A 23,738-nucleotide genomic window follows, 5' to 3' on the forward strand; every position below is an offset into this window, starting at 1 on the left:
CACTAGTTTGCTCATGCTGGACCTACTATATATGCGACAAAGACACGGTATTGAGACTCCTGTAAGTTGCACATCGATCAATAAAGAAAATTAGAGTTCAAATTGATTTCTTCAACTTAGAACTTGCCCCCAAAGGTGGTTTCTGGCTCGACCTAGAAAGGTTGGTGCAGACGATTTTTGTGTGTATGTTGTAAAGTTGGTCTCACCACTGAACACGCACCTTCAGGCGAGGAGAGATGCCGTCTGCCTTTCCTTTCTGCTACAGTTTTTTTTTAATGATTTAGCTGGCAAATCCTTGGTTTAGAATTTAGTTTTGAATTATTGCATTGTATTCATCTTGAGAGATTTCAAAATCCATTTATTGCATAATTGTTTATACATATTCACCAACCAAGATGGCATTTCCAACTCCACTGGATGTAATGGTCTCTAACAGCAAGTATAAACTAAGCAACACTTACATCTTGTCGTGTAACCTAATGGATTAGTGTAAAGAACAAAGGTGTTGGGCACCTCCTGCTGTTTCATAGCTTTTTTTGTTTTTGTGCTGGATCCAACGTATGGATAGTGATATCCTTGTGTCCAGAGACTTTTTATGTTGCCATCGTTCTATTGTGTCAAGTGAGGAGGCTGCGACGAGGACCACAGGCCGCACACACAGTGTGGCACAGTGCTAGTTGTTGAGCCATGACTGGTGGCGGATGCAACCGTTGTGTGGGACATTTTGTTGAATGTTGGCATGCAGTTGCAAGGACCCCCAATTCCCGGGAGGAATAAAGGCAGTCTAATCTATTCGTAAATACTGCTGTGTAAGCCTTTTTATTCAGGCTGATAACCTGTGTACATACCACCATCCAGCTTCCCTCATGGAACATACAAACCTGGGACGTTGGGATTGTAGATGCTGGAACAGGTGTTAAAATAGAATCTCCTTAAAATAGAGTGGTTTTTCTGTTGTCTCATCCTTTCATCTCCTTCCACTGTGCTGCGGCAGAGAAGAAACTTCTCACCTCTGAGACTAATGAGGATCTTCTTATCACGCTGCTTCTCTGGGTAAATCCAAATTTGCTCAGCCACTGATGAATAAGAAAAGCGCTGCTATCATCATGAATCACTGTTTTATGTGGTGGAGAGAGGACACCATGTTTTATTCAGGAGTCCAAACGGACTGTTTGCCTAGAAACTACAAATTCCAAAGACTAACTTTGATGTTTGTCGCTCAGTATCAGGGGTTGTTGATGTTTGTGAAGCGTTGCATGACTCACTCCTCAGGACCGCTCTTCACACACTCATGCGGCTGCTACATTGAAAATAAAAGGCTTCACTGGAGCTCTTCTGACATCCAAGAATTTCAGACTTGAAAGCAAAAATTGAATTGTTGTGTAATTTAATCAAACAAAAACTGAAGGTGTGTGTGTGAGACGCAATATTTCTCCACTCCATTAGTGCTCGCTGAGCATTAGCAAACTGTGTTATTCTGTTGCTTTAGGGGGGTTTTACAAGCAGCCCATTGATCAAGAGGACACTCGCTTGGCACTTGAAACCAGACGGAGGACAGCCTTAGAAAAATGAGCAACAGAGTCTTCAGTCCGAGGGTCATTGGTGATTTCTTCTTCAGAACATTATGCAGATTACGTTCCAAAATTACGAAGATCTTCTAGGAAACAGCAGACTTCCCCTCTTTTTATTTTTCACCGGACTTCACATCACGGCTGCTTTGCTTGTCGCGATCATCGCTCCTGCACAGTGGGAATTTTTTTTTTCTTTGCTCCTTGCAATTGACAAGGCCGTTTGCCTTGAAGTTACTGAAGTCTGTGGTGAATGATGGCTGTGCATGATGTCGTCGCACAAACGCTTGGAGTGCTGGTGCTCTCATCCCTGCTTTCTGCTGTCAAGTTGGTCACTTGAAACTTTCTCTGCTGCAGATGAGGATCAGCTCCTCTAAGTGAGACAAAAAGGGTGGAATGATGTTTGAAGTGCAGAGCAGACAGCGCAGCATCTTCAGTTACTCTACCTACTCCCCTTCACTCATGGTGGAAATGCTTTAATCCACCATCCACTGGGTTTCTTTCATGATTTTTCAGATCAGTGGCAGAGTCACTCCCAACTTCAACCATGACGTGGAACAGTTTAGAGCTAACCAACAATCAACCCTGGTCCATTCCACTGAGCTCAAAACAAGAAAGCTTGCTTGTTCATATCATGTTTCTCTCTGGATTTTTCAGTGAAAAATGCACCTAAAGCCACCATAATGTCCTCTTCCATGTTCCATTTTCTGTTTGTTTCAATGTTCCCATCACGCAAGGAGGTCAAACATCTTGATCAGTGGTGGGAGAGAATCTTTAAGTGTGTGGTGGGCACCAGATTTTTTTTATCTTCATGGGTGGGGTCTAGATTCCTTTCCCTCACCCCTTTTTCCCTATTATATCTTTCCGCAATACCACCACTCTGGAGTACAGCACAGTACAGCTGGGAGGGTGTTGACACTCTTACTATTATTTGCACAGCATTGTCACATCTCTTCAATACAATTTAAAAGGTGGGTGAAATTAGTTTTCTCTGACGCGTGATAGGCGTCTCTCTTACAAATAGGGTGAGGAGTTCTGTCACTCAGTCGCTGCCTCTCCACATTGAGGGGGTTCGGGCATCTCATGAGGATGCCTCTTGGACACCTCCCTTTTCTGGTACGGCCAGCTGGGAGGAGTCCAAGGGCTGGACCCAGGACCAAGTGGAGGGATTATGTTTCTTCACTGCCCTCTCGGGATCCCCCAGTCAGAGCTGGTGGATGTGGTCTGGGAGAGACCGTTTGGCGCAACCCAGCAACGGATAAGCGGATGAGGATGGATAGATGGATGGATTATTGTCTGTGAATGGGTGGAGATAAAGACAATATATTTATAAGAATGATTCACACAATATTATTTACATTTGTTACATCTAAAAATAAGATGATTCTTTGTATTGCTGGGAACTTTCAGCAAGTGTTTGAAGGAAGCAGTGCAAATGGTGGTTAAAAAAGTGGACACTAGTGTGAAAACATTTTGCACAAGAACAACTGTTAGAGCTCAGTTGGCTCCTTAGGTGCAGAAGTCAAGCTTCCTCTCATGTCATTCACAGCCCTTGAGAAAAGTGTAACGCTTAAGTGGATTAAATTAATGTTTCTTGTCCTTAGGATCTCATAAAAAATGTAAAATGTCCCTTCTCTCAACGTGCTGTTCGATCACTTGCTAATGATAGCTGATGATCACTTGCTTGTGTCTGGCTGCTACCGCTGTGTAAACGCAGTTTAGTCATGTGAGAATTCTACTGTCATTTTCAGTGGCTTACAGCACCAGTCAGGGGGTCTGCTATAAGGGCTGAGGGAGGCCTGAGGAGGCCCTGATGCACCTCTAGGAGACATTGGGGAGTTGATGTCTCTCTACTGTTGTGCGTCAGTTATCTCAGAAGAGCAGGCAGACGTTCAGCTTTATAGACCGCTCAGGTTTCAACATAACTCTGTTGGGAAACAACCGGCAAATGTAGGATTGTTAAAGATGGGCTGGAAATTCTGGGGAAATAAGCACACCTGAGAAAATTTTCTTCCACTAAGTCATTGTCTCAGCGGCGTTTTGTGGTTTCATGTTCACATGCTGAGACGCTGCTTCGTGACTGATATGTTGATGTATGATCAACATATGATGATTTGCAGGCCGGTAGGTCGGCCATTTTTGTAGTCCTTCTTGCTTTTTCAGTGGGTTTGGCTAATGCAAAGACCACCTTCCTCTGTGACATGAATATTGCTAAACACCACATTTAATGCATGTTTTTTTTGTCTTTCAGCCATTGTAGCTCTGATTTAAATGTCCTGGACATCTCATTGTGTCAAGCACTTATTATGAAGTTCATCAGGACAGATCCATTGCCCCGAATAGGGATTAGAAGCAACGGAAAAATTAGGATTTAAAGTTTTAGTGGTTCCTGTCTGTCGGTTTACTCAATGAGTGTGTGTCAGTGGTGCATCTGTTTTTATGATGAAAGAACAAACGTGTAGAACAATATGACAAAGGTTCATTGGCCGAAGGGAGTGGAGGTTGAGTCATGGAGGACTCCGGGCTGAGGAGGAGGGCAGCTTGGAAGAGTGCATGTCTCACGCTCTCACCTGTGACCAGACCGTGACATTCTTTCCAGCACATTCGTTCTCACACGATTTGCTTTTTCGGGTCTCACCTTCTGGCTTGCTTTGTCCTCCTTCTGTCCCCCTTGCTTTCCCTCTTTCGGTCCATCGGCCTTTGCCCCAGCTGCCATGTTTGGTTAAAGTTGACAAAATAATACAAACAACACGTTTTTTTTCTCCCCATCCTCTTGTGTTTTTCTGCCAGGCTTGTTTCCTTCCTGATAGTCGGAGGAGTTTCTTCTCTTTTCCTCTTCTGTCCTGGTCGTGTAGGACCAGTGACACTCACTCACTCCCATTGACAGATTACTCTCCTAATGGAATTTAATTATTTATCTCTTCCTCATGGCGATTTAGCCAGGAAAAGACCCGACAGCAGGCGTGGGCGGGAGGACAGGACAGGAAGGGTGGGCGCTCATTTCCTCGAACGGCAAGAAACTGGATCACCTCTGTTTAGATTTGCAGAGACGTCAGTCAGCGATTGAAGGTAGAGGACGAGGGTGAGGTGTCTTGAGAAGGTTCTTAACATCAATCACAGTGTCTCAGAAACTAGACATTTTCTTTTAGAAGTAAACAAGAATTATACAAGATTTTAGACTCACTAAAGCTTTAATTATGGTGCTGCTTTACATCAGCAATACAATTTATATAGTTTGATTCTGGTTTTATTGCTAAAGTTCAATGCATGGACTCCATTTTAAATTATCTTAAATTCACACCGGAATATTAGCCACACCCACTAAATTGAAGAAGGAAAACAGATCTTGTTCATACATAAGTCGTAGCAGTCTACAAGCCGCGGGTGCAGTGGTGCTGTCTGTACCGTAGAAAGGTCAGTGGTCCACCCGGCTTTACATTTACATTTAAATACAAATGTATCATCTGCATTTACAATGAGTATCACTTCTAAACTTGTTTTGAAAACGGTGTCCAGCATGGAAACTGGCTCTTGAAACAAAATGTTCTGAACATGAATCATCAACTTCTTCTTGCTGTTTTCGCCCACGTGTTAAACCTTCAGACACCACAGCCAGTCTTAGTTGCTGCTTCTTGTCTCTGGTCCTCCAGGAGATCGGCTCTGCTGGCGGAGCTGCAGACCAGTGGGTAAAACCAGCACATTTTTAGCGTTTTAAGGTCAATAAAACGCCTGTGATTTCATCGGTTTGATGTGATGAGGCAAAATATTTTGGCAGCATAACGCTATTAGCCTGTAAAAATCTGTATATTAGCTGTGTCGCTGTATAAGCTGCAGGGTTCAGACCGTGAAAAAAAAGTTGCGGCTTATGGTCCGGAAATTACGGTATTTTTATTTATTGTTCGGTTGATCCTAATTTATCTGAATTTTCCTGCTGGACTGACTGGAACTCCCTGCAACTTCAGAATGGAAATACGAGAAAAGGATCCAGTATTAGAAAACTCAGGATTAGGAGTGAATTTTATGTTTCAGTTTTTATTAACCTTTGTATTTTTGTTGGTTTATTTATGATTCTAAATCGTCCCTAGATGTGAGTCTATAAGTCTATGCACTCCTGTGATTTTACATTGTGCTGTCCTTAGCAGAGGTGTGCCCTCTCCCAGTGCCTTTTCTAGTTTAGTCTGTTATTCCAGTCCACATTGTTTTTCACCAGCCAGGGAGAATGTTGGATCCAAAAGGTCGAGTTATAAGATGTAATTACGTGTTTGCTGAGGCCAGCTAATTTATTTACCAGACCTCCTGGACAGATGGCGAACGTACGGGCGCAGACGTGCCAGGAAACCCCAGCTGATGTCCCGTGTTTGTCTGGTAGCAGGTCTTTTCTCTAAATATTTACTTAGCAGAAGCAGCTTTTAGTCTCAATGTGGTCGGTCCTCAAAAACAAACATTAACCTTTGAACAATTGTGCAATAAGCCATGCCAACTGTCATATCTGCGCCGTCTAACACACACGCGTGTCACTCTTTCTAGATCTCCTTGTCATTTCTTCGCCTTTCACTGTTTCTTTTTCATTCTCTTCTTCGCTCTCTTCCTCTCTCTCTCTCTCTTCCTCTCACTGGGAATCCTAATTAAGCTTGGCTGCTCTTTGATGTTGTCGCCTTGGCAACAGTCACCATGACAAAGCTGGGTCTGCACTTTCTCTCTCAATCTCACTCAGGCATACACAAATACACACACCTACACTCCACACACACACACACACACACACAAGCATTCAGAGGAATCATTAAAGAACAGAGCCGGTTTTGTTTGACCTGCACTTTAAATGACCGTTTCCTTATCCGGCCGTCTTTGAGGCTGCATTCTAAACATGTTGACTCCATGTATGTGTGGAGCAGATACCCCCTGCTGAGCTACATACAGATAGCAACCCACTATTCCACGTGTTCGTCATTCCGTCTTGATCAATGAGCAGCTGGGTGTCACACGGAGCAGCTGTGTTCTGACGCTTCAGTCATTATTCTCTCGCTTTTGATTTCCTGGATAAATGTTTGTGTGGGCCAAACGCTCTTGAGATGAGTCATGCGTGCAACAGTGATTGTTGGCGTTGCCTCTCAAACAGCAAAAAGGGGGGTTCCTGGTGGTACCCCAGCAGCCTCAGTGAGTGCTCAGCTACATTTGAACAGATCATGGGAATGATCCAGCGAGTCCCTGCTGGAGTGTCCGATGGACGAGAGTAAAACCACAGGTTGCATCATTTAAAGCAAGAAGTAAGAGATAATATATTTTCAGTTTCATGGTTGTGACATAGTTTGGAGAGAGACAAGAGTCGACTTAATGAACTTAATTCCCCCCAATTTTGGGCACTTCTTGGAAAAGGAATTGACAAATCTCATCTATAGTAGAGACCCTCCTGGTGCCAACATTGCACGCAAAACGTCACTTGCTTCTGGGGCAATGTATCATTATGATTGTAATATTGATATTGAGACAATGAACTGAGGCAATATTGTCTTCTCGATATATTTTTGTGTTGCTCCATGTGGGAGCTTTGAGTGCGGCGCCTGCTTGCTAGCTCCGCCCCCAATGTGCTCGGTGAGCTTGTTGCACAAATCTAAACAAAGAACAGCTGGCAATATTTTGGATTTACAGTCATACATGAGGCACAGCAAAAGTTGCCGCTGGTGAGTTCTTTCAGATCAGTGGGAACGCAACAAGTCCTCAGACTTTTGCTCAAGAAGCAAACTCAGTTATGTTTCAGTTCCTCAAAGCCTCCAAAGCGATCTCAAAACAATGCTCCTCGCCACCTTCTTGCTGCAAGGTGAGGGTGCTAACCACTAGGCCGCCGTGTGGCTATTTGTAATTACACCCCACCCACATTATATAACATGGTTTTCAATGCATTAACATATAGTGCAGTCAATATTCCTTCTTACATTTCGCAGAGATTAAAAAAGAGCAGAGTGAAGAACAGTTCTTATGATCCTTCACACGTCCTTTATGCTGTGTGTTACTGTCACTCAATTGCCTCTGATCTGTGAAATCTCTTCTCTTCTTCTCCTTCCCTTCTCTTCTCTTTATTCAAAAAGGGGGAATAGAATACTTCACATTGCTACTGTTTGCTCTGTTGTACTGTAAACAAATGAGCTACTTCTCTGACCATCACTGCAGCCATGTGCGCACAATTCTACACACACCCCGCACCTACATCAGATGCCTCCCCAAATACACTAACTGGGACACAGGCTACCTCCAACACTGCCCTCTTGATACACCACTTTGCACTTTGTTGCTTGGGTCGCAAGTTTGCTCAGGTCTTAGTCACTGCAGACCTTTGGTGAATATGTGTAAATTGTAATTCTGTAGAACATAACTGTGAAGAAATAGCAGACGCCAAGATCTTTTTGAGGATTCCTTCTGATATTTCCTCATCCCTATATTTATCTCCTCATTTCCTCTCCACTCCATCTTCCCCCATCTTATATTAACCTCCCACCACAGGCACCAACCCGCCATCCTCAACTCCTCACTTTCTGTCACTTCTGCTTGTGGAGAAACCCTGTAATGAGACCCCAGACTCGCCGCATTCTAAAAATAGCTTCTACTACAATAAAAAAAGATGAAGAGGAGTTTCAATAATGCCTCCGCTCAGATGACAATTTAATTCATTTGTGTTTCGACTTTGAAGGATTGTGCTGCCTTTGACTGGCAGGTGCTGAACAGCTTCATTTTGTCCAGCTCAGACCAAAATTTCTTCCTTGAATTTTATTTCATGTGACTCGGTGAAAACTACTAATTGCCTTCAGTTGCTGTGATGCTCTGATCTCTGTTATAATTCGTGTTCACTACTGTATTACATTTTGCATCTGACCGTCGTATTTGAAGCTGAAATTTTGACAGGCATTCTGTGCAACGTACTGCAGGAGGTGTCGGGAAACTCTTGAACGTGTGACACAAACTGTTGATGGAGCTGCCAAACAATTGAATGCTGGAATGTTGAACCGTTCAAACACTGCTCTCAGTTTCACTGCTCAGTTCTGACATGGTATACAGAACCAGATAACACAAGCTATTGGAGTGGAAGCAGTGGTGACATGTCGGTGTTGGAGTGTTTCTTGCTGTGCTGCGATGCAAAACACCGGGATGCTCTGCTTCACCAAGTCAGCCTCAGAAAACCTGGCCCAGAGACTCCTACTCAGGAAGGACCGGTTCTTAACAGCTTGATTTCTGTCAAGAGAACCAAGATTAACCATATCTACCAGTAGTTGAAATGGGACTTGCTTTGGAGGCTTCCATGGAGATAGTTCAGCAGAGATGTGGGGTTAAGGTGGTCCTGCATTTCAGCTGTGAGGGTGTTTCTGTGTGTTTTACTGACTGAGTGAGTCACTGTTCAAGGTTTGAGTATGTTTGTGAGTGGGTGATTCAGTCAGTCATTGAGTCTGTGAGTCAATGGGTGGTTGATTAGTTACTGGAGGAGTTTGTGAGTGAATGAGTGAGTTGGTGAGGGAGTGAATCAGTGTTTCAGTAGGAAAAACATGTCGTTCCTGTTGAGTCATGAGTCACCTTCGAGTGAATTAGTGACTGAGTCAATGGATCGTCGGTTAGTTACTGGAGGAGTTTTTGAGTGAATGAGTGAGTTGGTGAGAGAGTGAATCAGTGTTTCAGTAGGAAAAACATGTCGTTCCTGTTGAGTCATGAGTCACCTCGGAGTGAATTAGTGAGTGAGTCAAAATGGTGTGAATGAGTGAATCAATGAGTGAGTTAGGTGACTGAGGGAGTTGCTCCTGTCCTTTCGAGTCGATGACTGAGTCAACAGTGATGAGTCAGAGAGGGGAGTCAGTTCAGGCATGAGCCACCAGGTGAAATAGAGTGTAATGTCAGTGACATACTTAAACACACTGTGGAAATAGAGGACGTTTCTGAGTCAACAGAATTCTTCAGGATGGTTTTGGTAGTTTCCCATGTGTGGGGGTGCAGTCGAGCTGTCAGGACACTGCTGTGAAGGAATGCGCCCAGATGACGTTGCAAGTAGCTTGTATGAAAATGAACTGCTTGTGCATATAGAGGCTGATTGGACGGCTGGTTATTTATATCTCGGTGAAGAGGGATTCAGCCTAATTTACCAGTGGTTCCTTTCCTCACCACGTCACTCATCTGTACTGATGAGCCCGCAGACTCTGATATATCAAGTTTAAAAACAACTCTGGTGTCCTTCCTGTCCCCACAGCTGTTTGTCATCGACAACGGAGCAGACGACTGGCGCATCGCCATGACGATGGAAAGGGTTCTGCTGATCGCTCTGGAGCTGCTGGTGTCGGCGGTGCACCCCGTGCCGGGCGACTTCAAGTTCCAGTGGCGGGCACGACTGGCCTTCTCTTACGCGCCGTCACAAGCGGAGGCCGACCTGGACATGGTGCTCAGCGTGCCCATGTTCCTGCGCCTCTACCTCATCGCCAGAGTCATGCTGCTGCACAGCAAACTCTTCACCGACGCCTCCTCCCGGAGCATAGGAGCTCTAAATAAGGTCAAGGGGCTTTCATGTCTGTTCATTATGCATTCATGACTCTGTGGTGAGAGGCTCATAAGTGATGTGTAGTGTAGCAGAGGGATTCAAATATGAGGCTCCCATGCTAATTGCAGGTAATTTAAGATTTAGAATCAAGATGAATCACCTTTTTTTTTACATCAATTCTGTCAGTAATGGCACATGAATTCATGATCAAGGATGAACACATGAATTACTATTATCGACCCGCAAAAGCGTCTTGGTCGACGTGGTACCAGTAATAGCATCCAGGTATTATTTCCTAACTTTTAGAGTTATTTCATGACATTTGCAACTTGAGCAACAACATAATATTTAATATATTTCTTCTATCTGAGGCGCATAGAGACATACAGTCATTTGTGCTACACCCATTCGGTCAGAGAAGAAATAACAATGATGAATAAGTAGACAAAATATTAGAGCAGTAGAAAAGTAGAACAATATTTATTTTCACATTTTGTTTGTTTATTTGGCTATTATTTTAAAAATATAAAATAATAATGTAAAATTGCTGAAAAGTAAAGACTCCTCTCAATTTTTAAAAAATAAAATAAATAAATAATATACAAATAAAAACCAAGGAGGATTGAAAATGAAGAGCAAAGCAAAGGTGAAAATGACAAAGATGGATGACACAAGAAGGAGGAGGAAGTGGTGCATCTGCCTGGCTGTATGTGGTCCCCAGCTCACAAAAGAGGAGATCAAAAGAGAACGTTCAAGGCAGCAAAGAAAGATGGTTTTGTAGATTCAATGAAAAGATATAGCTGGATATTGTAGGATATATCAATGCAACATTTAACTCGTGAATCATTTGAGTCATCTTCGTTTTGAAAAGTGAATGGTCGCTGAGGATAATAGATCTCTATCATTGAAATATATTTAGTTACTATGGCGACGTCAAGAGCCAAAGCACCATTGAACTGTAGTTGATCTATAGTCTGGTCTTGACCAGCCTGAGTGTTGCACTGCTCAGGGGTCACACAGCCCTCCATCAGCTTCTGTTGAGCCCCTCAAATAGTACACTCATACATGAAGGCAACATGAATCTTTTTGCATGCTTTTTCTTACTGTTTTTTTCCCTTCTTTTCCACAACCAGCATCATGATTAGCGTCTCAGCTGCCTTGAGATCATTGACTTTAGCTGTGAGATGCTCACACACGCAGACAGAATTCTATCTTCTAAGTTTAGCTTAGAAGTGAGAGAAGAGAGTAGAAAGAGTTCCGTGGGTTTGGAGGTCAAGAGCTCTTGAATTTAAATTAAATCTCTCTTCCTCCTCTGTTATCCCTCTGACCCCTTCCCTCTCAGGTGTGTGAGCTCACTCTCCCCATGCTTGTTATGCATGGACACTAAGATTTAAGCCGAGCTGGAGTCTTCCTGATACAATGTCTGACAGGAGTGAGAAATGGAGACAAGAGATGGAAAGTGTAGAGCTGGAAGGGATAGTGACTATGGAATGCTAGGAGTGCCAGAAGTAAATTATAAAGAAGGGATTGGAAATGGAGACATTAAGTGGAAACAACGTGGAAAGATATTTCAAAATATGTAAAAACTGGCATAAATATAGCCATCTATTGGCCTATAAGGACATATATACACACAGAAATAAGAACATAAATAAGGAAATGCATGTATCCGATTTCTTTTATTTGTTTATTCGCATTCCCAAGTTAATTCCCAACAGCTCTTTTACCAACTCCTCCTTTTCCTCCCCAACTATTTCCATTTTTATTTTTGATTTTATTTATTTCTCCATTTTTTTCCCTTTTATTTTCCATTTTTCTATTTTATTTATGGCCTTATAGGCTAATAGATGACTACATTTATGCCATTTAAAAAAATATATATTTCCACTTTGTTTCCAGTTACTGTCTCCGTTTCCAATCCCTTCTTTATCATTTAATTCAGGCACTCCTGGCATTCCATAAGTGACAACTTGTGGTGACTTTCAAATGTCTGTATGATAAAGGGAGTGGGCGGTTAAATATTTAGACGGACACAAATGCATGAGGGGAGACAACGGCTCGGCCCCTCGAGCTGTGGCGACAGAGAGAGGAGGTGAAGCTGCCATCCAAGTTCAGCTCCGATCTGACAAGTCATTTATCAGTTTCTTAACCCTTCCAGGGATCCATCCCGACTCGCACGGAGCATCTCAGCTGCCAGATGTTGATGAGCTGCCTCTTATTGACAAACGAGCCATGGGAGAAAGCTGTGCTGGCCAATTATTCCAACATTCTGAGGAGGGTGACACGTGGCTGGGGGCGAGCACCAGAAAAACTGAGATGACACAAACTCAGTTTTGCCACTGAGGCACTGTGCACCCCAGAAAGCGATTTAATGTCTCCTAGCAGGATCAGTTATTTAATTGAAGTGCCACTGCGGCTGTTCCCAACGAATGATCCTTATATTTTCACAGTGGTGTTATTAATGTGTTAATTAATAATAGAAACTGATTCATTTTCAGCTGTGTGTTCGCAATACGGGTTCTCGGCTATATGAGTCTGAGGGCAGGGGGTGTTCTGGACATGTTGCCTGCCAGTCACAGGGCCCAGATAGACAGACAACCACTGGCACACGCTGTCTAGCCGACAAATAATTGAACCCTATCCTGTCCTGTTTGGCGTCTTCTTCTTCTTGTTGTTGAAAAATCCTGTGGCATTTTGTCTTTTGCTTCCGTTAAACTGTAACTAGAAAATCAGAAATACACAGTTATAAATGCAGGGCACCGGGATATAATTGTTGTGATACTACGGTTGAAGTTGTGAGATAACTTAAGTATTAAGTGTCATGGTTGGCTCAGATGAACACACCCAAGTGCTGGAGTGTAACTGGCACACAGAAGACTCGACACAGAGGAGGTTAAGTTGTACAATATTTGATATACAAACAAAATAACAGGGCACAGACAGGAAACTAAGAACTAAAGACGTCGCTATCCAAAACGTGGAGTGAGGGAAACACTCACAAGGACGGGGAGAAGAACCTGAAAACAGAAAAGAGGCAAATTATTATCAAGCCAACTAACGCAGCCAACCAAAACCGCACTCGGTTACATACACAAGGCTCAAACAACAAAAAACGCTTGGTGGTGGAATACTCAAAAATGCACGCTAGGAAGAAAGAGCCAACAAGAGAAAATAAGATACGAGTAAGAAAAAACTCTCGCACAACGCAGCTATAAAAGGCAGGAAACAAACTAGAAGTAAAACTAGCAAGCGGCAGAAACGACACGCACAATAGAAAGTTTTCAAAGGACGCAAAAGAAACGGATTTCGAGGGGAACTTTACAGGAGGACGAGGAACAACCATCTGGCAGCGCAGACTGGAACTGGTCGCTGGAGTAAACAAATGTTTGTCGGAGGAAGCATTATTGGCCACTCTGCTGTTGATAGCTACATTTAGAACAGTTACAAAATGTGTGATTTATTTACTATTAATCGTGAGCTAACTCAGCTGCAGTGCGATTAATTGAGATTAAAGATTTGAATCCATTGACAACCCTAAGAAGAAGATATAAAGGTTTATCTGAACTGAGTATTCATGAAATTATTCAAAATATTTCTCCATTTAAAATGCGATGTTAAATTGTGTAATCATTTTTGTGTATGTTTCAGGTGCATTTTAACACCCGGTTTGTGATGAAAACCCTCATGACCATCTGTCCTGGAACGGTGCTGCTGGTCTTCAGCATCTCTTTGTGGATCATTGCTGCCTGGACCGTCCGAGTGTGCGAGAGGTGTGTAGATCTATCATTCTGCGCGTGTTAGTGTGTACTCCAGCAAGCGGGCGGAGTGTAACGACGAGCAATTCAACTGAGAAATTGAATTCAATTGGCAGGAAATATAATCTGTGACATGTGCACAACATGTGATCCATCTTTTTGCTTGAGTTCATGAAGCTTCCGCACCAGTTGTACGGTTGATTCGAGGATGCTGCGCTGTCTAATGAGCTGAGTCTCATATGTGGACAGTGATAATAGCTTGGCAAGAAAACACTGCATCAGCAGGAGGAGAAACCATACAGAAACTATAAAGCCCTGAGTTGTTTTTTTTTATGTGTTGTAATGAAAGATGGTCCATGTCTGAGAGCGATTCCATCACCAGCGGTGCTGTGACTGCATCACATGACTGACGGTCTTATCGCTCAGAGGCAGACACAGTAGGGTGGGAAGACACCTTTAAATGTCTTGTGTTTGAAGTGAAATAGGGAAACGGTCTGTAGAACATTCCTCTGATTCAAGTCCCTTCACATGATAGTGACTTCAAAGTCAGGTGAACTTTTGACAGTCGGAAAACAAGCATGACGTTGACACTGCCCTGTACTGCTCAGAGAGAATCCCAGCAATCTCATGTAAACTTTTTAACATCTCTTTTTAAAATGTTTACTGGGCTTTAATCTGGACTAATGAATCCAGCGCCGCTTTGACTTTCACAGAGTGGAATTCGGCGTCTCTGGAGAGAGCGATGGTTGAGCTCATCCATCAATGGAGGAAGTTCATCTAAAGGAGAGCGGGTGCATGTTAATTCAGTGAAATTGAAATGTCAGGCTGGATATTGAAACAAACACACATTAGACATTAGTCTCACTGGTAATAACTAGTGAACACATTCATTTGGCAATGATTTGTAGTCGGAGTCAAGTTTTTAATTCAACGCAGCTCAACTCTTTACTTATGTTTGTCGGCTTGACTCCTAATGTAGCGGTGTGTGCGGCCCTTACCTTTCATTAAGGCAGCAGTTTTGGGGAGTGGGCTGGACTCTTGGTAATGACTCAGTATTTAAAGGTGGGTCTCATCCATCAAGCCTCCCGAGCTTTTTTTGGATGAACGGAATCATGTTAAATGTAGGAGAAACTCTGACATAAATTGATGCGAGTGAGTGTCTGGATCCAGCTTCAGGCGACTGTCCAGACCCAGGTCCTCACTGAGAGGAGTCGTCCTCCGGGCACTTCTACCCATAGTCCAACAACAAATGGGAGGCAATTGATGACTGTGAATTGTCCATTAGTGTGTGAGCTGTTGTCTGTCACTGTCCGTCCTGTAGTGGCTCCTAACCTGTGCCAGATGTCTGCCTCTTCCCTCACTTGAGGTGGACCTCAAATTAGACCTATCACGATAAGAAGCTTTGATTTTGATTTGCACACCAGAATATTAGCCTCACCCACTAAATTGAAGAAGGAAAACAGATCTTGTTCATACATAAGCCACACCGCTCTACAAGCTGCAGGTGCAGTGGTTCTGTCTGCACCGTAGAAAGGTCAGTGGAGCACTGGGCTTAAAAATATATGAGGATCACTTCCAAACCAGTTTGGAAAACAGGGTCCAACATGGAGACTGACTCATGAAACAAACTCAGTAATGTTCTGAACTTGAATCATGAACTCCTCACATCTGCTTGGTTTCACCCACGTGTCCGAAGTTCTGACACCACAGCCGGTCTCAGCTGCTTCTTCTTCTCTCCGGTCCTCCACGAAATCAGTTCTGTGGGTGGAGCTGCTGACATGTGGGCGAAAATGAAGCATTTTGAGTGCATTAAGGTCAATAAAACACCTCAAGTCTCAATATTTTGGTATCATGACGCTCTTTAGCCTGTAAAAATCCATACATTAGCCGCATTGGCAGGGTTCAGACCACGAGAAAAAAAAGTAGCGGCTCATAGTCCGGAAATTACGATAGATATGGTCCACATATTGTATCAAATTCAGACATTTCAGGCATTTCAGAAAGTTCAGTAAATGTTGTTTTGGAAGTTTTGGACCTCGATGTGGATCAGTTTGACTAAAGTCCATCATCTACAAACTATTTCATCTTATCTACAGATGTCTCCAGATGTTGGCCATCAGTTACTATCCTCCAAAAAGCTATACTGGAATGTGTGCTTCCCAGATCCCACCCCATCACCCACATACTGAGACTCAACCCTTTGGGCCTCGACAGTGGCCGTCTCAGACCCGCTACTGACTTGTATAAAAATAGTTCCATTACACTGCTTCTTACCCCATGTTCTTCTTTTCAGTTTGTCAGCTATGACCGGTGTTTCTCACATAGATATATTGTGCCTAGATATTTCATAGAAAGAACAAAGTGTTGGTAATTGTATTTTTAATCACTTTTATAATTATAATGAATGGAAAATGAAGTCATAACATAATCCCATTCCGCCTTTCAGCCAACCAATATGTGCTTGTGTCACATCCTTGCTGTTTGATCCGAGTTTCAGTTCTACAGCAGAACCAGACTGCGCTTCTCTCCAAATGTAATTAATGTGTCATTAATTGAATTAAACTCTCACTGAGGTCTAAATGAGAATTGTGACGGATCACTCCTTAAGGCGACGTGCCACTTCGAGTGATCAGCTATTCTCTTGTCCAAGGTTAAACACACTTTGATTGCTGAATAGATTTTTTGAACTCCGTTGTTTGGAATCAGAACCAATATGGTTGCCATGACAACAGCATAGGACATCCACAATAAAGCTGCTTGTTGTGTCAATATTTCCTTCAAAAAAGTCAGTTGCTCTCTGCAAAAGGTTTTTGCCAGTGACATTGACCTTCAGGACTCTCGGCGTCTGCAGAATCAGGAGGTGACCCCTGACTCTAGCCATCTTCAGTCCTGCCTTCACCTATAGATCCACGGGTCAGAACAGAAGATGATTGAGGATGTTGGTGTTAAAACTCTGGCTCAAGTTTGTAAAAGTTTTGTTTCACTTGGCATCTAAAAATGAAGCCAAAACAAGCCATTGACTGAGGCAAATTTAAGGTGCGAGTTTTCCACTGAATGCGACCCCTGAAACTTCTCACTGCTCTTACATCACACCATGCTCACAACTGCTCTCTTCCAGGTACCACGATGCCCAGGATGTCACCAGTAACTTCCTGGGAGCCATGTGGCTGATCTCCATCACCTTCTTGTCCATCGGTTATGGCGACATGGTTCCTCACACGTACTGTGGCAAAGGAGTCTGTCTGCTAACTGGAATCATGGTGAGTGCATTTCCTCCCCCTCCCTCACCCCCTCCTGTACTCATCTCACTCAAAGGTCAGCAGATCGGCGAGCCCCCTGCCCTGTCCAGGCGAACATTTGCCATTTGTACAATTTGGGCCGGTCTCCCTGAATAAGCCTGCGACAGTGCTTCTGTTGTTTTTGTGGGAGTGCAAACAAGAACACATTAGTGGGTTGCTTGTGTGCATCATTATGGTCTGTCCTTGTGTGTGTTGAAGGTGCCTAACCACGTCCAGCCTTTTGTTCACTCCGTGTTCCATCATTTTACTGCGATGACTGTGAGCCAACTACAGTGAACGTCATAGACACAATGCAGCTGCACTTGTCCGCCGCACAACCTAATGATCAGCGCTCCATCTCAAAATAAAGGCGCCAGACTAGATGAACTAGGTGAACAAGACCTGCTAAATTGATCAAAAATAAATATCTGACACAACTGTTTTCAAAAACTGTAGCAGAGTGCAAAACAAACAGCGCCTTTCCCACTGGACTCAGACGCGGAAGTTAGTCTGTCAGAAGAGACGAAGATCAAGGTCGGTGGTAATGACAGTTGTGACGGGGAAAACAGAAATTTTGGAGAATCTGATTTGATCAGAAAATAAGCTAATGATGAAGGATGTAAAGGAAGGATGGTGAGAAGAAAGAGGATATCTTCAGGGATGGCTGCAATGTGGGAGGAAGCTCAAAGCCATCGAAGGGAAAGTGTCGAATTGAAAGAGTCAGCAAACAGACAACGTGAGGAAACTTACAAAACACAGGAGGAAATGAATGAAATGGAGATCTTACCACTGAGAGATGTGGCTAAATCGGAAGAAGAGTACACCCACTGAAGAAAGTTGGTCATTCCTTGATAGCCAAAAACAATCATCATGTGAAAACCATTTAAATATGATGCAAACTGCAGTCGAGAGGAGTGATGCGTGTCTTGCAAATAAGCCTGGTCGATGTATTTGAGGGTTTTCCCTTACAGAATGGCACGCAACAAGAGTTTGTTCCACAGTAAAGAGCTTTGCCGATCACCAAAGATACTGCGTCCACAGAGTCCACTGATTTCTACGAATTGGCCTGTTACAATACACTGTCCAACACAGAATATCACTTAACAAGAGCTTGACCCTCTTTTTGCACAGAGTGGGAGGCGCTAATGTTGTCCACCGTTTACTGCTGATGTTTACTGCTGTTTACTACTGTACTACGCCGGCATGGTTGTCAGCATCAGGACGCCACAGGAGCAGACGCTCGTGCCGCGTTCTGAGTCACAACAGCTGTGCTAACTGCTTGAACCTATCACGATTTGAAGTGCATAAGCGCACCTCGAGTCAACACATGCAGAAAGAGAGATGATGAATAAAAGTTTTATAATCAAAGGAGCAACTTCAAAAATCCGTGAGTTCTCGCAGATCTTATAGTTTACGACATCAGAACCACCTGATGATGATCCGCCTGTGCCCACGTGGTGTCTTGATTCTATATAAACTGATGTGTCGGGTAAACTATGGAACTTGAAGAAAGAGTAGATCACAGAGAAACTAGTCGTACTGTTTAGATAGAGTAGCTTGGTTAAGTTACTTTGGAAGGTGTTTAAATGTATGATGCAGTACTGAGAAAAAAAAAATGTTGTTCAAATTCTCACCTCAAAAAATATAAGTTGTTGTACACTGTATTTGGATGCGAAATAAGCCATATAAGAGGATTCTCACAAATCAAAACATAATAAATGGAATTCCTTAAAATAAAAAAAGACAATTTGCAAATAAAACAAAACCGATTTTATAGGGGCGTATATATATATATATATATATATATATATATATATATATATATATATATACACAAGCTACTAGTTCTGATTTGCCTCATTTAAGAGAATTATTCTGGAAAATAGGATGGACTTCTATTTAAAAAAAATGACAAAATACAATCTGTCTGGAAAAAGAAAATACATTATGCTATGCTGTGTCAATATTTATAAGCATGATACAATATAATATTTTTTATTACGTTTTGTTAATTTCCCATATGTACTGTATATCTTTTGGAAAAGTAAGATTTTCATTCCTAAAATCTTCTTCACTTTTTGAGCAGTAGCAGTGTGCACATGGATTGCACAGCTGCGCTCTGTATCGCCCAGCAGAAACGTTGCTCCATGCTCCAGTAATGTCACATATTGTTTGACTTTTTGTGTGAAATCAGCCCTCTGTGTAACTCCCAAAATGGTGCTATGAACGGGCATCAATAGATGATGATGATGATGATGATGAAGAGTCAAATTAAAAATAAGGATGCTCTCAGGATGCAGTTTGGTGTTCCATTCACATGTTTGTTTGTGTGTAACTGCTTCATTCTGAAGAGTTTCCAGCTATATCCATATTTCTTTTGAAGTATGTTCATAGGAAGACGTTGAGTTGGAAGAGATTATATCTACTGCTTTTCATTTAAAATTTGGGTTTTGTCCTCAAAAGGAATACTAAAAATTTTTTTTAAATAAATAAATAAAAAATATAAATATAAATATATATATATACTGTACTGTGTGTATTGTATAACAACAGTCACGTGATTCCATGAATCCAGTTCCACGAAGGTTGTCCACACGTGCGAGTACAGTATTTGTCAGACACATGCTTTGCGAAGGCCACTGATCCTCCTATTTTGGGTGGATTGTGTGATATGAATTAACCTGCCCTGTCTGTTGTTTGTGTTCTTTCTGCACCACTTCCTCCTTTCCTCTCTCCTTCCTCCAGGCTGCTTTTATTTCTCTCTGATGTCTGTCAGCTCTCTGGCCGCTTCTGTTAACCTGCTGTAACTTCTCAAAAGGAAATCGAGGCACCTCTGTCTATTTAAAGTCTCTGTGTTGTCTCTCTCGTCTTTCTTCTTCCTGCTGCCTTCTGTCCTGCTTCATAACCTCGAACGTATCAAAAACCTTTTATCTTTTTACCAACACGAGCCAATTAACTCATCAAATGTCAGAACATTTGATTTTTTTCTTCAATAACTCAGTAACTGTTGTTCATCACATGTGTTAATCTAGTGCTATTTCAGCATTTTATAAGGTTGAGAGGCAGAAATTGGAATTGGACTCATAACATGTGATCATTTTCTTTGATGTTACTCCCTGTGTCATGTTTGGTGTTGCTAAAGGTTTGAGTAAAATAAGTGATGGTGTTCGCCTGAAATTCATCCTGTAATATGGCACACAGTTATTTCTACAACTGCAACAGGAGTGATACAATGTCATGAGTCATTATGTGCCCTAGTTTATGTTGATGCTTTCATCTGCTTGTTTAGATGCTTTCAAGATTCATCATTCAAAAGTTCAATCAAAATAAAATAATATAATATGTATAATAATATCATAAATAGTATAGTAATACAGTATTTTATTTCCAACTTCGTTTGAGTTTGATGGTGTTTTAGACTGTTTTTCTGAAGCTGAGAGAATCTAAAATATACATCAGATCAGCACTAAACTGTTCCAGTTCATTCACATCTCTAGTACAGTAAAAATCAGTTTGACCTCACAATGACAGATAAAAAAAAAGAGGTTATGTAACATAAAATTCACACTTTTATACAGAATGCATCAAAATGTATAATTAAAAAATGTTTTAAAAAATCAGTGATATTTCTCATTTTTGTTATTTTATTTATTTATTTAAGACCATCCAATTTTCTATGTTGCCGCATTTGAATTAATTATCCCCCACTGTTCACCAATTAAATTTATATTACAGTTTTATTTACATTGCTGCGATTGAGGTGTGAAAATTCAATGTTTAAGGTCAATTTTTTTTTTTATATAGTGCAATTTAATTTACCACAAAATATCTGCAATATGAGGAAGGTTTTGCTTTAATATTATTATTAGAGTTTTTATTATTATTATTATTAATAGTAGTAGTGGTGGTGGTGGTAGAATCGCCTTTGTGCTCATTTTTTTTATTTTGTTATTGCCATAAATATAGTTAAACATTAAACAAAAGACACAAAAGATGAGCTAATGTAAATATTATTCTCAATAATATTCTTTCTCTCATCTATCCATTGTTGTCATCCAGCTAAAATGCAGCCAAATGTCTCTCATTCTACCGAACGGTCGCTGTCTCCTTGGTAATATTTGAGTTGTGAAGTTAAGCCATGCTAATTGGAGGACAGCGAACAACCTCTCATGCCTAGATGTTTCCTAAAACATGACAGGAGAGCGCCATCAGAGGGAGAACGTCCCACAGCTTCCATCCTCCACTCAGAGCTCCACATCTCCTCTGAGTTCGACTCCCACACACACTCCTCTCCTGCGTTGCACACCAACACTCTTCAGAGTGCTTTATTTCGGTTGACCCTCGGAGAAGAAACAAATATACACGTCCAGTTGGTGCTGTGTTTATGTGGCACGTTGTGAGCGATGATTAAGCTGAGAATTATTGTAATGAGCCCATGGTGAGAAAAGCCCTCTGTTGTTACTATGGCAACACATGAAGGCCAACAATGTAGGAATATACCATGGCCCCGAGGCTGGCTGGGGGTGTGCCAGGTGTTGCACTGCCATGTGGGTGGAAGTTGATGGCAGGATTCCACGGCGGAATCGCTGAGTGTATTTAAGAATCAGGTAACACATTTAAGGATATTCAAACACTTCATAAAGATTGTGATGTAACACAGTGCTTCCTAACAGACCTGTCAGATATCTTCGCTCCCATCAACATTCATGATCAGCTGTTACAGAACAGAGACTGCATTTAAGGATTCCACATCTGAGGGTGTAGGAGTGCTTTGAAAACTGATCAATTTGGCGAAAGGATTTCACATCTGTGGACGAGGAGATCATTTGAGGAGTCAGATAATAAGTGGTGGACGAGTTGAGGACCAAATCTGATGTGTGGACAGAGAGGACATTTTAGAACTTCGTGTTTGTTATCACCCGCCCATCACTCTGTGTTTTTATCGACATATTTGGGGAGTAGATAAAATCGGAGGCGATAAAACCAATGAACTCAGAGGCTTTTTATTTACCCATAAAGCGCTCAAAGTGCGCTGTTTTCGCCCGCGTGTCCGCAGCTCCAGCAACAGAGCCAATCTCCTGGAGGTCTGGAGTCGAGAAGCAGCTGCTGAGAGCGGCTGTGGTGTCGGAACTTCATGCACACAGGCGGAAACAGCGAATTTTGTGTGCTTTATTGTAGATAAACGATGTGAGGAGTTCATGATGCATGTTCAGAACATTGTACAGTTTGTTTCATGAGTCGGTCCAACATTTTTTTCTTGGAATCTGCATTTTCTTGCACATGGTTTCTAAACTCTTTTGTCTTACTTTTTGCACTTTATAATATTATTTCTTTTTCATTTTATTGTGATATGTTGTGTACAGAGCATGTTACGAACACAGTTTCCCTTGGGCATAGTAAGGTTTTCTGATTCTGATTGTGATAAATTGTGGTGCAGGCTAGAGTGATGCTCAGTCTTGTGACATAACTGGGGGTCCCAACTCTGTCAACTAGCATGGCTGAGTTTATGGAAGCGAAGGAAGTTGTGAGAAATATCAGCAAAGACTGTAACAATTTGTCGGTGTTTAAGAAGAAGAGCAGGTTCATGTAAACAATTATTTTTCTTTTTATTCAACACGTCATTCTGGAAGCTGTCACTTGTGGTTTAAGAGGATGTGATCTGATGTTGAAAAGTTAGTGAGAGTCAGGCATCGGTCAGCTCTGTGAGTAAAAATGAAAATAAACTGGGTGTTATGCTCTCTGAAGTAGGGTCAAATATATAATGGTTGTGGATAAACAAAGGGACTTACTCCTTCCCAGGCACGTTTTCACCCTCCTGCTTCACTCCGCCGCCCTAATGACACGTTGTTTACATTTCAAAATTGTTAGTATTGCAGTCAGTTTCAGAAGTTTCAGAGTACTGAAGCTGATGGTTGCCACTTGTTCATCTGTTTTTTATGTTGCTTCACCCAAGTCTTTTGGGGAGGATTGCATCAGTTCCATGTTTGTGTGTGCATGTCTTCGTGCATTTGTGGATTAACATAAAGTTTTTTTTTCCATCTCTGAAAATCAGGGTTTCTCTTCAGGGTCTTGTCAAGGTTGAAGTTACTTTTGAGTAATAATATTTGTCATAAATCTGCTGAGCTATTTTGTTGGGAGTTGTTGACTATTTCTCTCTCTCAGACTCATTCCCTCAGTGCCCGATTTGTGGTTATTATTTTTGTTTGTGCAACAGCTTTGGGTTTTTTTCTGTAGCTTAAGGCCGGAAATTGAATGAAATAAATTTCCTTGGCTGCCTTTGTCAACACTTACTGCATATTTTTACAGTAATTACGGGAAGCAAATAGTTCCTTGGGTTAAGAAGCTCCATTTCCTCTCTGCAGTGTGTACATTCACTCTGACCTGAATGAGAAGACGAATATGTGAAGAGCGTGTGGCACACAGATGGGTGAATCCCCGTTTTCAGGCAGCTCGCTGGACGGCTGCGATGGCGGGAAACACCCTGGCCTGTGAAGCAGATCACAGCAGCGCGGCCATCATCGGCCCTATCTGAGTTTGCACAGGGAACCCTGCTGGAATCAAATGGATGAGAGCGTGTGCACAAACAAACTCCCACTCGCACGCACACACATTACCTGCCCTGACAAAC

General features: G+C 42.1%; 1 protein-coding gene across 1 annotated transcript in view; it reads left to right on the forward strand.

The window, feature by feature from the left end:
* Window positions 1-23,738, forward strand: part of kcnn3 (potassium intermediate/small conductance calcium-activated channel, subfamily N, member 3) — a 77,476-nt gene that overhangs the window by 29,267 nt on the left and 24,471 nt on the right. The window contains exons 4-6 of the mRNA XM_053887573.1: window positions 9,793-10,089; window positions 13,726-13,847; window positions 16,951-17,092. Coding sequence (XP_053743548.1) covers window positions 9,793-10,089; window positions 13,726-13,847; window positions 16,951-17,092 — 561 coding nt within the window. The remainder of the gene's footprint in view (window positions 1-9,792; window positions 10,090-13,725; window positions 13,848-16,950; window positions 17,093-23,738) is intronic.

The sequence above is a fragment of the Synchiropus splendidus genome, chromosome 15 (genome assembly GCF_027744825.2).
Source record: "Synchiropus splendidus isolate RoL2022-P1 chromosome 15, RoL_Sspl_1.0, whole genome shotgun sequence".
Lineage (NCBI taxonomy): Eukaryota > Metazoa > Chordata > Actinopteri > Syngnathiformes > Callionymidae > Synchiropus > Synchiropus splendidus.